The sequence below is a fragment of the Amblyomma maculatum genome, chromosome 1, assembly GCF_055883805.1.
Source record: "Amblyomma maculatum isolate TAMU_Amacu chromosome 1, ASM5588380v1, whole genome shotgun sequence".
NCBI classification, from domain to species: Eukaryota; Metazoa; Arthropoda; class Arachnida; order Ixodida; family Ixodidae; genus Amblyomma; species Amblyomma maculatum.
The window spans coordinates 3052005-3071563 of record NC_139344.1 but is presented as its reverse complement, the minus strand read 5'-3'; the positions used below and the strand labels follow the sequence as shown (position 1 = coordinate 3071563).

Genomic DNA, 19559 nt, shown 5'->3' with positions numbered 1-19559 from the left:
GTGCATCACAACCACCTTTTGGTTGATGAAAGTGAAATCGAAACTGCATTAAGAAGTTCAAATATAAATTATTTAGGGTCATAGGTGAATACCTCTGTGCGATCCATGCATATTAATGTTTGATGCATCATTTTAAAGAAGAAAACATGAAGGCAAAGATTTGATGTCTATGCCTTTAAGGCAAGTTTATACATTGCTATATTAGGGTTTTTCACCACTCTCTGGCTGTGTAGGCATAGAAGCACTTATGTGAGGCATGTTTACTATTTGCATTGGAATCCATATGGCCTACAGTGTGTAGTGTCCATACACCACGAATGCAAACTACTGTGTCCAGTTCTGAATTCCATCACAAAGTTTCGTTGTTTGCAGTCAACGTTCTTATACCGGTTTCCATTGGGCAAACAGGAGCACTTTTAGCTGCACTAAAAGTGCTCTCGCGAGTTTCGGCGCCTACCAGTGGTCGAACAGGAGCAATAGCGTTGTGTTCTGTTGGCAGAGGAGGCGCGCTTTTGGGGTCCCGAGAGCAGCCGGGAGCAGTCCTCAGTGCTCCGTCGCCAGCAGCAGAGTACAGGGAGAACGGAGGAAGTCACATGACCTTTTTGACATCACTTCTGGTTGTTCGCCCGGAGCCACGGTCAGGACGGTTGAGAAAAATGGCGGACGATGGCAGCGGTGGCGTTCGGCTAGTTCGGCCGGCGGATACGGGCAACGCGAGTGCGGGAAAAGTTTGATCACATGACGCCTGACGTCACGTACTCCCTCTCGCTACGCTGCTCTCCGAGCAGCGTGAATGTTCCGTTGGGGAGACGAGAACTCGCGTCCCCAGTGTTCTCGTGCGCTGCTCTGGCTGCTCGTTGCTCTTGCTCCTGTTCGCCCAATGGAAACCGGTATTAGATAGAGACAGTTGAAAAACTGCGTGATGCAGAGTGGGCCCAAACAATCGCCTATATGACGTCCGCCAATCTCAAAATGACCGTAGCAGCCCTCCACCCCCACTGCGGTGTATGATTAAAGCGGGAATTTTAAATGCTACTAACCCTCTTCTTTCAGCAACGCAACGGAAAATAAAACTGCGTTTGCATTTTTAAACACACTTTTTGAAAGCCATCGTGTTTGCAGACGTATCTCGAGTAGGCAGGCTGCAGACGACACGCTTGAACTGCGCCTGCAACCTCCTTGCTTCAGACGCGTCAGTAGATGGGGTAGCTTTCATATGCTACAAAAGTGTTTAAAAACGCAAACATAGTTTTATTTTTCATTGCGTTGCTGAAAGAAGAGGGTAAGTAGCATTTAAAATTTCCGCCATCTACCACAGCAAGGGTGGAGGGGCGCTGCGGTCGTTTTGAGATTGGCTGACGTCATATAGGCAATTATTTGGGCCCACTCAGCAGCATTAAGTGCCAGCGCAGTTTCCCAACTGTCTAAAAACGTTGGTTGCAGTTAAGCAGCAGAAAATGGTTGCTATACCCCTGTCACACGAGCAAATTTAATGTCATTCGAATCGAATGATATTAGCATCTAATGTCATTATTCACCTGCTACACGAGAAAATTTAATGTCATTAGGTTCGAATGACATTCTTCATCGAATGAGTTTGGGGAACTCATTTGCATTCGATCGCGAACCGAATGTGTACTCTTGACGCCAGATACGCAGCAGAAACAAGTAACGCAACAACATATTCTGCGCACATTGAAATTTAAAAATTATATTTCTAAAGTTTTTTTTTAAAACCTGTTAATTTAGGTGTAAAATTATTAGCACTGCAGGCTCTCGCGGAACGGCATTACTCTCGGTCACAGCAGTGGTCCAGTAATGGCAGCGACTTACGATCATTTTGGGCTCTGTGTTCCTTGGTAACCGCATCTCCCCGTATGTTTATCTCGGAAGTATTTAAAGTTTTGACTGAGCGCATCACAGTTTGGACGCCAATTGAATGCTCTACGTGTCTCCGTGCGTCTCCGCACTGTGTATCCGCGCTCCGCTGTGTTCAGCCATATTGTTTGTTTACATTTATCGAATTTGTGGGTGACTTGATACTTGTCTTGGATTTTTATGGCTAAAGTGCTACAGCACAGTCAGAAGTAATGTTTTTCACTTGAATTATCGTACAGAAATGTTTTAATCAGCTTTAAAATGCTACACAGTGATTTCAAACGCCTTTTATGCGCACTGATGTTCCTTAAGTGCAGTATTCTTTTATAGCTGATCGTAATTGTCACCATTTGCGAATGACATTATATTTTACTGTGTAGCACTGAATGCAACCGAATGACATTTGATTCGAATGACATCAAATCTGCTGGTGTGACAGAGGTAGTAGTTGTAATCAACTGTGAGCAGGGATGATTTTTTTTGTCTGGGAGCCTTCTGTTCATGCAGCATAATGCTGAAGTTTTGTGTTGTTTTTTGAAAAGCTTGCTCACCAGTAGTATTGACGGTACACCCTCTGTGTCGTTTCTTAGGAGAGGAGCAACACACCTTGAGGCTGCACTGCTGACTGTGGGCCGAGCAGCCGTGAGAGATGACTGAGGGATCTGCCTTTCGCCGGGTGATGTGCATGCACTTTACACAAAGCATCCACCTTGCAGGATTTGTTGAGACAGATTCTCATATGCTGCTGAAACAACAGCATTGCCCCCTTTCACACACAGCCAGCAACTGAAAAATTTCAATGCCTTGCTCTGTTGCTACTGCACCGCCTCAAGAGGCAACAGTGCTGTTGTTACATGCCTGCTAACCCTCCCTTTTTGTCTGAAAAACTCCTGATTTTTACTGAACTTTCCGATTGTACGACGACTGCTCTAAATCTCTCAGTAAGTGACCTCTGCTTGCGCAAGAATGGTTTTTGCAAAACCAGCATCAAGAAGTCTGCAGCTGCATCGTAATATCTGGCGGCATTATCAATGGCCACACTAGCACTGTCAGCATCATTGTCTAAGCAACTGATGAGGCCAATTCAAGCCAAAGCCAAAGTAGCTGTGGCTGGCCGCATAAAAAAAAATAGAAGTGTGCACCGTGTCCGTTCTGACCGGCGGCAGCATGGTGGCTGTTTCTAGTTGGCGGCGGTGGGGTCTGTGGCACAGTGGCGGATATTCGGTGCCGGCAGTGTGCAGTCCCCTTCCTTGGAACAAACATTTAAACCTTAAATGTAAAAAGTCTCCCGATTTTGGGTTTCGCCAGGTTAGCAGGTATGTTGTTACTATTATTTGTTGACTATTTGTTGTTTACATGCTGGTTCTGACTCGCGTTCACTTTTTTGATGGGCGTGTGCAGTGGGCTCGGTTGGCACGCTAACAAAGCTCGCAGTTTGATGCGTCGCGCAAATGGACTTTTATCTTTGTGTATCGTCTGCTAACATTATTTGCCTGCTTGTGGCTCGTCTATGTCCCATGTAACCGAGGCCTGGAAAGGTAGCACTCCTCTCTGCGTGGTTTCAGCCTGCATTGTGAATTGTCTCGACTGTAGTGCACCTGCCATGTGATGCAGGCGATTGATGAAGGTGCATCACATGGCATCTTGAGTGCCCTTTGTGCTGGAGGCTTTTGCCTTCATGTGCAGTAGATAAGTATAGTGTACTTTTTCGAGCACCATTCCATTGACAATTCTAGAATATGGTGGTTGGTAGTAGTGCAGAGGCTTACATGCTCACTTAGATGCCACAGTTGCAAACTCAGGAGATTGTGTGCCGTTTTATCGCTTTGTTTGGCAATTGCCAGCAGATGACATCCTTAGATGTATTGTGTGTAGGAGGAGGCCGAAAGATAAGATGAGGCTGCCTCCTATTTGCTCACAAGCGCTGTGTACAAGCGCTTTGTCCAGTACTGAAGTAAACAAAGCTGAAAGGCGTAATTACAGACAAAGTCTGTATACTGGAAATTTAACTGCAATACATGTGGGAAGGGAGTCTGACTGACAGATAGCTTTTCAAAGATGTAAAATAGAGTAGCTTTCTTTTCTAGGAACTCCATATTCACGGCCGATACCTTCGCAGTTCGAGAATATTTCCTTCCTTTGAGTCCTAATTCATGCATGTTAGTGACACTGCAGTGTCATATTGTGAGAATCCCTGGACCTAGCACCTCTTTCAGTGAAATAAGAAGGGAAGTGTGACACTTGGGTATTCATATTTTGTTTGTGTAACAGACTTTGGAGGGCCATATCAAAATTAAGACATTTGAATACAAAACATGAATACATATATTGTAAAAACAGAGCCTTCTTGATTTTTTATGATTAGGAACGTTTAACCCATCTTCCGGTTGTTGTGGTTCGGGCACATTTTGAAAATTGCAGATGTTCGATTTTAACTTGCTGCCATGTTCAAATGCTTAGGGAAAAGCTTGAGTGACTCTCCCATGTCCCTCGGTCCTTCAAAAGGAGTTTTACTCTAGTATTTGGAAGTGCTTAGTGCATATTCTTGGGCTGTACATGGGTTGCTCGCTACTGAATGTTTTACAGTGAAACATATTTTTCTGATGCATCAAGCTTTGCTTAAGCTAGTGTGTGAACTTTGAAAGTGCCTTGCCCCAGGAAAATAATTGTCCTTATCACAAAAGTCTTTAATGTCACTGAAATCATGCAAGTTAGTGCAGGTAAAATGTGGTGTTGAAGATGGTACCACTAATTCCCATAGCACTAAGTTTGCTGGCCAGATTAGTGCTCCTCACTTCGAGCATAAAAATGAAACCCAAGCCAAGACAAAAAAAAAATTTTGCCTTGGAAGAGCCCTGAAGAGGTGTTCCGTTGTGGAGCAACAAAGGCAAAAGCAGGCAGTGAATTGAGAGGTTTAGTTGTCACGAAAGAACTTGGAATCTGCTCCCTTGCCTGTTTTTCGGTATTAGATGGGGCCCAACTATTATATGACCACAAAAGGCAAAGAAAGAATGCATTGTGAGTAGCCCGGGGGATGACAAAGGATACTTTGCAGCTTGCAGGGACTTTGCAGCTGTGTGTGATTATTTGAATGCAAAGCATAAAAAAAAAGAGCAGCTAAAAAGAAACCTAGTCATGCCACCACATGTAGCCACCAATCCTGTCTTGGTATCTGAAAGCAAGATGTCATGGTCAGTGTTGCAGTTCATTGGCTATGGGGAAGTAGCACAAATTTTTTCATTCAGTTTTGAGTTTGTTGGCTAGAAAACAAATTTCCGTGTCAAACAATTGTTGAGATAATTGTGAGATGCCCGCCTGGTTCGATTGCACTTAAGGAGTGAAATATTCTTCGGTCGGGTTTTTAGTTCCCTCGAATCACCTTTCTTAAGTCATTTCCATTGAAGGCTTTGAAAGCTCTCTGTGAAAACACTTCACGTGGATTTCTGTGCATGCTTTCTGAGGTCAAATTCAGCGGAGGATTCTTCACTGAGTAGCAGTATGGAGCTACCAGTTTTCTCAGTGTATAAAATGGTGCAGACAGGGAGCTAAGATGAAATGGGTTTATGCATCTCTAGACCCCGGGGGATGCCTGAGGGACTGTGGCATGGAAAGCTGTCTTGGTTTGAGAAACCCCAGTAGCTCTTATTCCATGATTCCATGTGGTAGTGTTAAAGTGCCTGCATTCCCCCTCCTTCTCTTCTCATTTTGTTAAAGCCATTCTCACATGGAGTAGCCTCTACTTCCTTCTTTTTCTCTCCTCTTTTTTTCAGTAGCATTGTAGGCACATGTCATGTGGCCCTTCTACTCAAACACTGATGCAGGCCCCTTCAGTAAACATACCTTAGTGGAAGTGTGTCTCAAATGCTTTATTGCATAAACCTTTTTATGCACATAATGTTCATAGAGCACCAGGATGCTGAAGCTAAGCTGGGTAGATTGATGATGACCGACATGGCTTGCCATTGCACGTTACACTGGCTGGATTGGCAGTGTGACATTGTTAGTGGCGTAAGCACCGGCTGCTTGTGCACATTGTATCAGCATTGTCAGGAAACGATGCTGTAGATAGCAGCCTTAATGTTCCCCGCTGACTTGAGTTTCATTTTTGAGCTCTGTGTCTAAGGCGTCTTGTTGGGCAAACAGTGTGGAGGATTGGATTGGCTATTTGTCATTATGCCTGCATTGGTTGTTGAATTGTGCATGTCAGCGCTGGTGTGCTGCTAGATGGGACTGTAGAGCTGCTGAGCATGATTGGCAGCCAAGAAACTCTGTAATTGATGTTGGTGTTCTATTTCATATTTGTACTTTTTTTGTGTGTGTGTGACTGGTATAGTTTCTAGCTTAGGTGACTTTTTTCATGGTTTAATTTTTTGTGAAGCTGCCTATGCAAACTAAAGGTTACTCATTGCGGGCAGTCTTTCATTTGCAGGATTTAAGACGGTTGTGTATGAGCTTGTGTTCCTAACTTTTAGTTTGTGAGGTTGATCCTAGCTACAGCTATGTTTTGACAGAAGCATAAAGGCAAAATGCCTTCATATCTATTATTTGTTTAATGTTGACATTCACATGGTTTACATGATATGACTGCATGATACTATTCTGACATGATATTTACACAGTATTTACATATATGTTAATTATTTTTGCTAAAAATGACAGAATAATACACTGAAAGAGGTCATTATGAGAAGCTGTGAGTGCCTGACTGCTATTTTTTGCAAATCTATTTTAGGTGTTTTGTAAAAGTTGTTGCTGTTGTATATTTCACTCTCATGGAGTATACATACCTTGTTTGCCAGTGAAGGCCTGCCAGTGCTATACTGCATGCTTGCCACCTGAGCTGTGGAGTATAATTATCCTTACTCTCCTGTGCAAGTAAACCAAGGTAGGAAGTTTGGGTTCTGTGAGTTTGGCAGAGCTAGTTTTCTGGCCAGCACAAGTGGTTTAACAAGGCATGTATTTTTATTAGAGAGAATTATTCATCTCACAGAACCTCTGAAAGAAAAAGAAGTTTCCTGGTGCTTGCAAGGGTAGTAGTATGGATACTCTGCCTAATTAGATACTATTGTGAAAATGAGATAATTTGGTGCATAGTGCCTGCATGGATGATTATAGCCATCTTTGATGGAGTGACCATTTTAGATATCTCATGTTATGCTGAAAGTGTTTGAAATCATTTAGATGGAATGTTACCATGTATTTTTCATAGGCTTTTTTTGTTGGTACACTGGTACAGGTGTGGACAGAAGTAGATACATATATACACAGTGCACTGAGGGGATCTAGCTTCTATTACACATTGCTTGAAAGAAATGTGTTAGTGGGGAGAATTCTTGTTGTGCTAGTGTAGCCCACATGGACTTGCTCGTGGACATCACAGTTCATGATAATTGCTTGGACAGGTTGGACTGAAGTTTGAGCAGTTGAATCATGCTGCTTTTAATGCTGTCCACGCTCATATGCTTTGCAGGGTTTCATGTGCCTTTAAATTAAAAGGCATATTACCAGACAGCAGAAAGGCTAATGTGGAGTGGAGGCATGAACTGAAATAGATGCCTGCAAGTTAACTATTATGCTGTGTGAGAAATCATTGTATCAGGAAGTCGCACTCAGTTTTATGGGAATTTAAATTAATTAGCCCTTTAGTGATGCACATGTTAATCTTTCTGTTTGTTTAATGCCAAGGAGTAAGAGTGGAGATGCATTGTGATAATGCTGGCAACAAATCATCCAAAGTGAAAATGGTCGTTCTAGTTGGACTGGTATAACCAAACAAAGCTTATGATACAAAATACCTCTTTAGACCCGGATAAACACTTAAAGTAAAAATGGAGCAGCTCAGTGCATTTTGCAGTGAAATTCGCTGAATGATGTATTCATGGAAGCCCCTCAACTTTTGATAAATTATGCATGGAGCACGCACAGTCCTTGACTGAGGCAATCAGCTGGATTTTCTTAGATTGTTTTCCTTTAATAAGCGAGCAGCATGAATTGTCTCAATAGAGGTTATTTCAATATGCCCTGATTGTCTGCCATTCGCTAATTGTCTGGCTCTGTCACATTATGTGGTTATACCTTTCTGTCCTGATTGTTATATTTAACAATGGCTGCTTCTAGCTGCAAATTTGTTGCTGTTGTTGGGATGGAATGCAGCATTTTTTTTTTTTTTGCATTGTTACAAATTTATTACCGGGGACATTTACAATGCTGTGATCATTGTTATTGAAGGACTGTTGTAGCTGCATTGCAGTTGTTTAAAAGTGCAGGATGCTTTAATGTACTATTGTTGCAGCAATATGCACCGAAAAATGCTTGTTCACTATGCACAAATGCTGTTGGCTGAAATTGTAGCGCAAACTTGCATCCCTGTACATACTTAGAGCTAATTTGATAGTCATATATGTAAACATTTTACACCAGCTGTACTTGTAGATATGTCGCATCACTGACAATAAAGTGGCTCTTCACTGCAATCTTTCTCTCTGTTTTTCTTTCTTTTTTCCTTTTATTTTTCGTTTGGCTTACAAGAGTCAGTGATTTTAGGACACTTCAACATGTGCTTACCCAAAATATTTGTCCTGCCATTTTTGAATGTTAGCACTCTGGAGACTAGACAAATTTACAAACACAAACTTCACATCACCCCGACACGCTGACTTAGTGGTTACGTTGCCTGACTGCTGAGCCCAAGTATGAGAGTTCAGTACCAGCCGTGGTGCCCTCATTTCGATGCAGGCAAAATGCGAGGCACTTGTGTACTGTGCAATGTCAGTGTATGATAGATAACCACACATGGTTGAAATCAATCAAGAGCCCCCTCTTACCATATCCCTCATGGTTCATGTCATTTTGGGGCGTAAAACCCAATATATTGTTACCTACGAGTTGGACTTTTCGGTTTAAACTGATTAAGGAATGTTGAATTGAGCGTTTTAAATTTTATTTTAATTGGAAAAGGTCAGTATTCTTGGCATGCAATACATAGCTAGATGTCTTTTAAGTGCGAGATACAATTAGTTAAGTTGAAATGAAAATGAACTAAGCAGGAAGTCATGGGCATGATTTCAGGTTGCTATTGTTGGATATGCAGTGCAGTTGTGTGATTTGTGTAATGCTCTGCTAGCTTACTTGTCTCTGCAGACCCGGAAGCACCACATCCTCACCGCTTGCTAGCTAAGCACAGTTTTTTCACCATTATCTCTAGCTTAGAGGAGTTAGTCGGTTGAGTAGGCTTATAAAGCTACGTGTAGGGCAGTGACACTAAGCCATGCTTGTGTCCCAGTTAATTGCTCAAAAAAGCGATAAATAATTTTACAATAAATTTTTTCTGTCATGTTTTGATTTCAGCCACTGAGTAACGTCTGGGATATCGCAGGTGATTAGAGGTCATGTGAGTTATATGAAAACTTCAGTGTGGCAGCTGCTTTGTTCAAATTCAAGAAATGCTAGAGAAACACAAAGGAAGAAATTGTCTGGAAGTGCTTTTAGGCACATGTATGAAAGGAGTTGATTCATAACTGGGGAAAAGAAGTATCAATTACATTATTGATTAAAAGGAAACCTCGGCAATGTATGGGCACACTCAACTGCTAGAAGAATGACCTACACAGCAAACCTTTTTCAGATTTCTCTTCACATGTAATGCCTGCGGGGAAACATTATTTTATTTATTTTGTGAGTTGTTTACTTATTTATATATTTGTAATACTTCAAAGGCCCCATTGAAAGCGTTTTACGTGAAGGGTTTGTTCAAACGAATGTGGTCACTTAATTTTGCATAAATTTGTTCTTGAATGCTTGCGTGAGGTTTCATGTTCAGACACAGTTACGGAAAAGAACACCAAGCAGTCTGAGTCGTATACAAAGCATTGTTAAAATGGCACAGGAATGCAATTGTCCCTCACTGCAGCACTTCTTTCGTGCATAATGCGAATGTGACAGCCTGCGAAGCAAGCCGCCCTCTAGCGCATGTATTAGATCAGTAGATTCATTAGCGCCAGTGAACACTTTTGAAGCTTAGGCAAAACACATGTTGCGCGCAGGGGTTGCCTTAGCCAGCGCTGCTGTGTCGGACATGTATGACAGTCATCTCCTGGCGCCAGTGACAACTTCTCGCACTAATTCAGCACCATTCAGGTATCACTGTAAAACTTCATTGCAACGGACGTTAAAGTGAGTGAAAGATGCACAGGCAGCTTACTGCAAAAATGTGGTGAAAGGAACTAACAAAGGATGAAGAAGAATTGGAATGGAAGCATTTTATAATTCAACGATAACTATAATGACCTGCTACATGCTTGAAGTCGGGTCAGGCTTTCCTAAATCGCGAGAGTGCATGTGGAAACTCTTCCAAGGTATTTCATGCATAGCATGTGACAAAACTAAACATGATGCCGCAGTGAACAGCTTCCCAAGCTTGTTATTTATAAACACATCCACGGCATGGCAGCTGCTCTTAACTTAAATTTATTTTACAGGTACATAGTGAATTGTTTTATGCTTAGTTACCCTGAAACACAAGTTGGTTCCAAGAATATTTGTCAGAGAAAAAAACAAAAACAAATGGCGATCTTGATGGCATCCTCCAGTGCACCGCTTTTTCTATTCATCCATCTGTTCATCACGCGCTCCTGCCGGATCTCTTCTCCTGAGTGGCGGTGACGGTGAGAAAAACCTGCCAAAACCGCTCTAGGCCGATTCACACGAGGGACTGTCGGTCCGCGAGCCGCGCATTACGTGTTCGCACGTCACTATATATGAGGCACGTACACTGTCAGCCCACGAACCGGTCAGGCGAGAAATGTCAAGTGCCTTTTCTGCAGGGGTTTAGCGGCGGGCCGCGAAGCTATGTGCGCTAGGTGTGGCAACCAGCCCATTGTTCTCAATGTTTCGGCTGCCGGAAGTGAAATCCCTCACTGCAGGCGCGCAGCTTACGACTCGCACAGCCGTGGGCATGGAAGAAGGGGCATAGCCGTGGGAGACGGGCATTTGCACTCGTGCGTGTGGTGATTGCTCGGGATAGGGGAGCGGAGGGGTGATGGAGGGACACGACGGGTCGGTAGGCCTGAGGTGTGGCAAAAGCTCGTGTCCTTCCTTTTTCTGCTTCCCAGCGCCACGGCCGCTCGATGGAAGCGCACCGTGCCATTGCGTAGTCTGATTTCTTGGTCTGCCCAATCCGCTTGACGGCATCTGAGCGCAGACCAGTTTACAGTGACGTGTGAACACGTACGGTACGGTACATCGTGACGGAGCGGAGCGGTGCGACTTCCAAACCGAAAGAGGCACCAGACATTGGCAAACCAATTCGGACGGAGCCTCGCTGCTTTCACGTTATGCACGTAAAAAAAAAAAAAAAAAGAAAAAAAAAGAAAAGCAAGCAGATGGTGATGGCTGACTAGTTGACAGCGGTGGAAATCGTCTGCATGCATTGGTTGAAAAAAAAAAAAAAGTTCCGAGAGCACTGCAGAATCTGCAGTGGAGAAATGCGAAAGCCTATAGCGTTGCTGCTGAAATAGTAATGAATGAATCTATTAATTTGTCATTAATTAGTAACTGCTCATTGATTGGCATATGGCCATATAAGGCACGCATTCGTGCATACTGTGGTGGTGTTCTGTGATTGGTCGAGACCTCTATGACGTCATCCCGCCTCGGCCAATCAGAGCCGCCGCAAAAGCGAGACACATTTTAGGTCTCTTCGATTTGGCTTGCACTGGCTGCACTAGTTCTGAAAAGTGCTGCAGCGGTGCTAGGCGGTCACGTGAGCGTGCAAGTGCCAGTTCCGACACTGGCGTGCGGCAGCAGCTGCCAAAACGAGTACGCAAGTGTAGGACTCTGCAACCTAGCAGACGCGTGCGCGCATCATGCATCGCGTGCTGTAACATGATCACGTCCAGTTTCGAAGCCAGCTGCCGTAGGCCTACAGCTCTCGATCAGAAAGTGACGACGACTAACAGTGACACCAATTGACCAAATACGTGCGACTGCGCACGATCGTTATATCGGACGGCCTGCGAAGGTGCCATCCATATATGCCTGGGTACGAGAGAATTAACGTTGTAAGCAGTTGCCACGAGGACTAGTTTAAATAATTGAGACTGCCTAACAATTGATTGGTTTCCACGAACTTACTTCTGTCCAAAAGCACTAGCTGACGCACGTATGTTTGTACCTCATTGCGCTCTCAGACATTCTATGTGCTTCGTGGGCGACAAGTTTGATGTCGCATAGTCTCTGCGCAAGATGTTGTGGCACACACACTTGGCACGACAAAAACTCGATCGATCGCAACTGATTTCTGTTCACATCCACCCGTCTTCCGAGGTCACAACGCGATAAAAAAAAAAAATACTACATAGGACAACGCTCGCGAAGGTGCCGTATCGCGGCCACGTACCACTACATATGTGGCCACAACTACATATAATACCGCTCCTCCATCAACAAAATGCCAATCACCAGCATGCAGCCCAACTACCTTGTATGCGCAACCATTTTTGGATCCGTTAGCAGCGAACCGTCCGGGTTCTGGAGGAGACGGACTTTACAAAAGCTATGCAGAACGATGCGCAGCGTCGTCTGCTCTTGGCCAAGCGGAGCGTACGCCATGCTGCACTTTTTTCTGCACCTCTTCTGGAGTGAGTGCAGAGTAAGCGAGAACTCGTGCAGAACTAGGCCTGCACCTTGACAAAACGAGGAGAGAAGTGCCGACGGCGCGCGCGGCACTGGCAAAACGAGGACGACGGTGCTGCACTACTTGAACTAGTGCAGCTGGTGCAGGCAAATCGAAGAGACCATTTGTCCACGACAGCATGAGCCATTAAAGGCTTTCGCCTTAATAAACCTTGTCTCCACCGGGAATCGAACCTTAGATCCCAAGCCCAGCACTTTACCATCTGCGCCACGCCCCGGATCGTGAAATGCTCTTCATAATTCCCCTTGTCTACCACGAGGATGATAGCGGAATTCCGCGAGTGACAGATAGTACGCCTTTCCTATCCTGTAAACGAATAATAGAATGCCGGTCAACTTTGATGCGTTCAATGAAATACTGAGTGTTCGACAAGGGGCACGCGATGTACCGTCACGACAGGTTGTGACGTCACCAGGGGATTCATGCATATGCGAAGCTGACCCCGCCGGGCTTCCGATCCAGGCGTCCGTGTGGCGCCTTTCATAGGCGCTTCCTCGAACGCCGCACCACACAGCAAACAGAAGCAGACCCAGACGTCTAGGAGGCGTTAGTACAGCAGTCATCAAAGGCGTTTGAAATTGATTTACAGGATAGAAAAGGCGCCGTATCTGTCGCAATTCTCCGCGGGCACATGCACCACGCCGTAAAGGAAGGGAGGAAGGTGGGAGGGAAAGAAGAGAGGGAGATAGAGGTGCCTTAGTGGAGGGCTACGATCCACCGCGCTATAGTGGCTTTCGCCTCATCGCACTTTAGTGGTCCAAAGTGTCCTCTAGAATCGAGTAAAACAGCGCTAGGGGAGACGAAACACGTGAACGACAGGCACATGCGTTCACGTGTTTCGTCTCCCCTAGCGCTGTTTTATTCAATTCTTAAGCATGTACCAACCAGCACGTATTTACCCTCTTCTGTCCTCTAGAATTTTATCGATAAAGCAATGCTTGGCTAGAATTTGCGAGACAGCTTTTGATACGATACAACCATTAAAAAATAACAAGTTAACAAACCAACTGAAACAAAATTTCATGCTTTGTCGGAAGTCGGGCTTAGCTGGGACAGCCGAATTAAATAAAACCGGCATCTACCGCGAGTCGCTTGGCAGCGGGCCCTTTTACCTCCGTGCTGGTGCATCTCCGTCTGGAACCGCAGCGACACGTGCCGCCGGCTATTTCGCTCGCTAGCAGCTACACGCAAACTGTGACGTAGATTATGTGAGGGAAATGTAGGCGCGACGGAGACGACGGGGCAGGGCAAACTCGGCTCTGAGCGCGCTCGATCCTGGCGGGATATTAAATACATGCAACCTCTGTTAAAAATTCTGGGGCACTTAAGCTTAACGCGATAGTGTTTCTGAGTGTGTGGTATGGGACGGTCGCATAATGCCCCTGAACTATAGAGCTGAACAATGGGATTAGACTGGAAAACTTTATTATCAGCGCTTAGTCGATGGTGAGCTTATTTATACACCTTGCTAGGTGGCCATCCCTTGGGCTCTGGCTACAGCCTCGAGTTGTATTTGCAGGTCGTAGCTTAGCAGCAAAGTCTCCCATGGGCCCGGTTGCGCGAGTCTCTGGAGATCTTCAAGTTGGGGATCTGCCAGACAGACCCAGTATATGTGATCCACGGGGGCGTTGCCACCGCATTTGCTGCACTCTGGACTGAATCTGCCCGGATGTACGGATAGAGCGTTACTGAGTTGGGGAGGGTTTTATTTAGTTTGGAGCTGTCTCCATACTACATTTTGCTCTTTAGGGAGATCTTTGTGAGGTGTGGGCAAATTAGTCTTTCGAGTCGGGTATCTGGAGCCGGCGTTCGATTCGGTGCACGCCTACAGCTCGGCCTATAGTTCCTCGAGATATGTGGGCTGCTTCGTCCGCCGGGATTGACAGGTGAGCCGGCAGCCCGGCACCCAGACGAATTTTACGTCAATTCTTTCTCCCTTTAGGGTAATTCTTTAGAATTTCCATGGAGATTGACCGAAGGTAGCACGCTCGGCTCACGATTAAGGGGACTGCGGTTTAAGTCCTGGTCGGCCGTCTTCAGCGGCGAACGGTGGCGGCAGGAGCGCGTGCAGCAACCAGAGAACACGCGCTGTCGCCGCCAAGGAGGAAGAAGTAGGGGTCTATTTTTTAAAGGTAGCGACAACTAAACGAGTGCCTTCTCAAGGGGTCCAAGGGGCAGCGCCAGCAGCAGGGATGTAAAATTTCCGGAAATTTTGAAGGTTGAAAAAAAAAAAGAAAAAAAAACAAGGAACAAAACCAGTTTTTTTCCCTGAAATATTGGAAAATTTTGGAAAATATCAATTATTTGTATTTATCAGGAAGCGTAGCTGCAATAAAACACCAAACAGACTTTTTTTCGAGCAGAGTGCTGCTCGTTGTGCAAATATCACGCCGCTTTTAGACGGTTATAAAAAGACAAATGACACATTTGTTGGTTCTAAAAGATTGCTGCCATGTGCATTGCAGCCTTCACTATTGCGTGTCAGAAGAAGTGGTCAAATTTGGTCTGTGTGCACATCTAGTGCAGGCATAGGCCCAGGGGACATAGATTGCAGAAGCTGTGTTCAGTCGTTCCAACATACAGCTTAAAGTGTCTAGATGATGAGTGGCGCTGGAAATAAGAGGAGCAGAAATTCGCAGTATTGCTGGTAGGCAAAGTTTCATGTTTGTTTCCGTGCCTCATTTTCCTTAGCGCGCTCTTTTTGTTTCATATATATTGTACTTGTGATTTGTTTTTTCTGGCAAAATCTTATGCGGAGTTCAATCTATATCTGAAATTTTCTGTGCAACCAATCATGTGGCAGTAAGGTCTGACCACGTTTCCGTGTTTTGTCCTTCCTGGTACTAACCTAGTCTTTCTACATGGGTCTTAGCTCGGTAGAACTTTTGGGGGGCATGCTTCTTTGCGCCGATTGCGAAAGAAAAACAAAAAAGAAGAAATACATGGTCTATTCATCATCATCATCATCATCAGCCTGATTATACCCACTGCAGGGCGAAGGCCTCTCCCATATTTCTCCACTTAACCCGGTTCTGTGCTAGCTGCATCCACTTGACCCCTGCGAACTTCTTAATCTCATCCGCCCACCTAACTTTCTGCCGCCCCCTGCTACGCTTTCCTTCCCTTGGAATCCAGTTTGTTACCCTCAGCGACCATCGGTTATCCTCTCTTCGCACTACATGTCCTGCCCATGTCCATTTCTTCTTCTTAATTTCTACTAGAATGTCGGTAACTTGAGTTATTTCTCTGACCCACTCTGCACGCTTTCTATCTCTTAATGTTACCCCTACCATTTTTCGTTCCATAGCCCTCTGGGTTGTCCTCAACTTAAGTAGAACTCTCTTGGTTAGCCTCCACGTTTCAGCCCCATAGGTGAGTACAGGCAAGATGCAACTGTTGTATACTTTCCTCTTGAGCGATACCGGTAAGCTGCTAGTCATAATCTGCGAGTGCTTGCCAAATGCGCTCCATCCCAATCGTATTCTTTTTGTTATTTCCTTTTCGTGGTCCGGATCTGCGGTTACTACCTGTCCTAAGTAGACATATTCGCCTACTACTTCCAGTATTTCGCTACCTAATGTAAACTGCTGTTCCTTCCCGAGGCTGTTGAACATTACCTTAGTCTTCTGCATATTGATTTTCAAACCTACCTTTCTACTTTTCTTGTCTAGGTCATCAATCATTATTTGCAGTTCATCCCCCGAGTTGCTTAGCAAGGCAATGTCATCAGCAAATCGCAGATTACTGAGGTATTCTCCATCTACCCTTATCCCTAACTGCTCCCATTCCAAGTCTCTGAATACTTCCTCTAAACAAGCTGTGAATAGTACTGGGGAGATTGTGTCTCCTTGCCTAACACCTTTCTTTATGGGAATTTTGTTACTTTCTTTATGCAGAACTATGGTTGCTGTGCAGCCACTATATGTATCTTCCAGCACTTTCACGTACGGCTCGTCTACCCCCTGATTTCGCAATGCCTGCATCACCGCCGAGGTTTCAACTGAGGCAAATGCTTTTTCGTAATCAATGAATGCTATGTATAAGGGCTGGTTATATTCCGAGCATTTTTCTATCACCTGATTGATGGTATGGGTATGATCGATAGTAGAGTACCGTTTCCGAAACCCTGTTTGATCCTTTGCTTGATTGCAGTCTAAGGTTGTCCTGATTCTATTAGCGATTACCTTAGTAAATACCTTATACGTAACAGACAGTAAGCTGATTGGTCTGTAATTTTTAAGGTCCTTAGAGTCCCCTTTCTTGTGAATGAGGATAATGTTTGCATTCTTCCATGGTTCAGGTACCGTCGATGACACCAGGCACTGCGTATACAGGGTGGCCAGTTTTTCTAGCACGATATCCCCCCCCCCCCCCCCCCGTCCTTCAGCAAATCTGTAGTTATCTGATCCTCTCCAGCTGATTTCCCCCTTTTCATAGTTTCTAGTGCTTTCTTGACCTCATCCTTCGTCACTGGTGGAACGTCTGATTGTTTTTCCCTACCGCCAATCTCATTACGGTCCTGACTACTTTGGCTACTGTAGAGAGCTGTATAGAACTCCTCGGCTACTTTGACTATCTTTTCCATATTAGTGAAGACGTTGCCCGCCTTGTCCCTTATCGCATACATCTGGTTTTTGCCTATGCCAAATTTCTTCTTTACCGCTTTAAGGCTTCCCCCGTTCTTTACAGCATGCTCAATTTTCTCCATGTTATACTTCCTTATATCGGCCACCTTGCGCTTATTGATTAGCTTTGATATCTCGGCCAATTCGATCTGGTCTGTTGGATTGGAAGCTTTCATACTCTGGCGTTTCTTAATCAAATCTTTCGTCTCCTTAGACAGCTTGCCGGTATCCTCTCTAACTATCCTACCGCCTACTTCTACCGCGCACTCAGTAATGACATCTCTGAAATTATTGTTCCTTGCCTCTAGGGTAATGTCGCCATCCTCAGTTAGAGCTGAAAACCTATTCTGTAGCGAGATCCTGAACTCTTCTGCCATCCCCCTCACCGCTAATTCGTTGATGGGTTTCTTTCTTACTAATCTGTTGCGTTCCTTCTTCAGATTTAGGCTAATTCGGGACCTCACCATCCTGTGGTCACTGCATTACACTTTCCCGATTACCTCTACATCTTGCATAATGGCGGGGGTTGAACACATTATGAAGTCGATTTCATTTTTAGTCTCTCCGTTAGGACTTTTCCATGTCCATTTCCGGTTCTTCCGTTTGCTGAAGAAGGTATTCATGATTCGTAAGTTATTGCGCTCTGCAAACTCAACTAGTAACTCCCCCCTGCTATTCCTAGAACCAATGCCATAGTCACCTACTACCTTGTCTCCTGCCTGTTTTTTCCCTACCTTGGCATTGAAATCGCCCATTAGTACAGTATACTGCGTCTTTACTTTTCGCATTGCCGATTCCACATCTTCATAGAAGCTCTCAACTGCCTGGTCATCATAACTACATGTAGGTGCATAGGCCTTCAGTTTATACCGCTTATTAAGCCTAATTACGATGCCTGCAACCCTCTCATTAATACTATAGAATTCATCTATATTACCCGCTATATACTTATTCACAAGGAAACCTACTCCTAGTTGCCGCCTCTCTGGTAAGCCTCGATAACACAGCACATGCCCATCCTTCAGTACAGTATATGCCTCATTCGGCCTCCTAACCTCACTAAGCCCTATGACATCCCATTTCATGCCCTCTAGTTCCTCTAACAGCACTGCTAAGCTAGCTTCACTAGCTAGGGTTCTAGCATTAAACGTTGCCAGGGTCAGTTTCCAATGGCGGCCTGTCCAGCGGAGCCAGGCTTTCTTAGCACCCCCTGCTGCGTCACAGGTCTGACCGCCGCCGTGGTCAGTTGTTCCGCAGCCGCTGGTGACTGAGGGCAGGGGTTTTATGGAGCTTATATCATAGGAGGTTGTGGCCAATTACTGCACCAGGGTGGCCAACTCCTGTTCTGGTGAGGGAGTGCGTTGCCGGAGGTGTTCACCGGCATCAGGTCGCACCCCAAACCTGTTTATGCAATTCCATCGACACGCGGATCTTATTATTATTTTTTTTCATCCGGTGGAGAATTGCGCGGCACCGGGATTTGAGCCCCGGTCCTCGGATGTTCTACCGCTACGCCACCGCTGCACCCTCTATCTATTACCAATTCAACATTCCAATGTGCTTTTTATATTCCTGTGAGTTATTTTGTACTGTTTGAGATTTATCTCATGTTTTCCTACATCACGGAACTATATATCTACATGCAACATTTCTGTATGTTCATCGTGTGTTTTTCTATATGCTTACTCTTGTTCGTGCTTTTATTTTTCTCGTGCTAATGTTAACATGCAGTTCAAAGTTTAACATATTTATCTTAAGTCATGCGTAAATAAGTATCGGACATTTCTGCATTTTAAGCTATACTCTAATCCTTTAACGTTTGCCGCATTTCCCAGTAGTACAGTAAGCCATCTGACAAAAAAAAAAAAAAAAATGCTGTTCTGCTTGTGTTCTCAGTTTGTTATAGTGAATAAAATACACGCACGTGAACTGCCAGTTCTGTTCATTTGTTATAATGTTTGGTAGACAGATTAAAGTTCATCGCATTTTTAATTAGATCATTGACATACCAAGGCGCTTTAACACTGGCGATGTGTTTGTGCTCGCTTCTTCCTAGATTGTTCTAATAATAATAATTGGCTCACAGGAAGGGAAAATCGCAGTATCTGTCACACTGTGGACACCTGAACCGCGCAGTAAGGGAAGGGAACAAGGTGGGAGTGAAAGTGGAAAGAGGGGAGACGCGTAGTGGAGGGCTACGGCGTAATTTCGACCACCTGGAGATCTTTAACGTGCACTGACATCGCACAGCACACGGACGCCTCTTCGTTTCGCCTCCATCGAAACGCAGCCGCCGTGGTCGGGTTCGAACCCGGGAACTCCGGCACAGTGGTCGGGCGTCTAGCTACCACTGCACCACCACG

At 44.8% G+C, this 19559-nt stretch overlaps 1 protein-coding gene across 1 annotated transcript in view; it reads left to right on the top strand.

The window, feature by feature from the left end:
• Positions 1-8343, top strand: part of LOC146201489 (polycystin-2-like) — a 51419-nt gene extending 43076 nt beyond the window's left edge. Inside the window, exon 16 of the mRNA XM_084587611.1 lies at positions 2469-8343. Within this exon, the coding sequence (XP_084443737.1) occupies positions 2469-2489 (21 nt within the window). The 3' untranslated portion in view covers positions 2490-8343. The remainder of the gene's footprint in view (positions 1-2468) is intronic.
• Positions 8344-19559: the final 11216 nt, after the last annotated feature.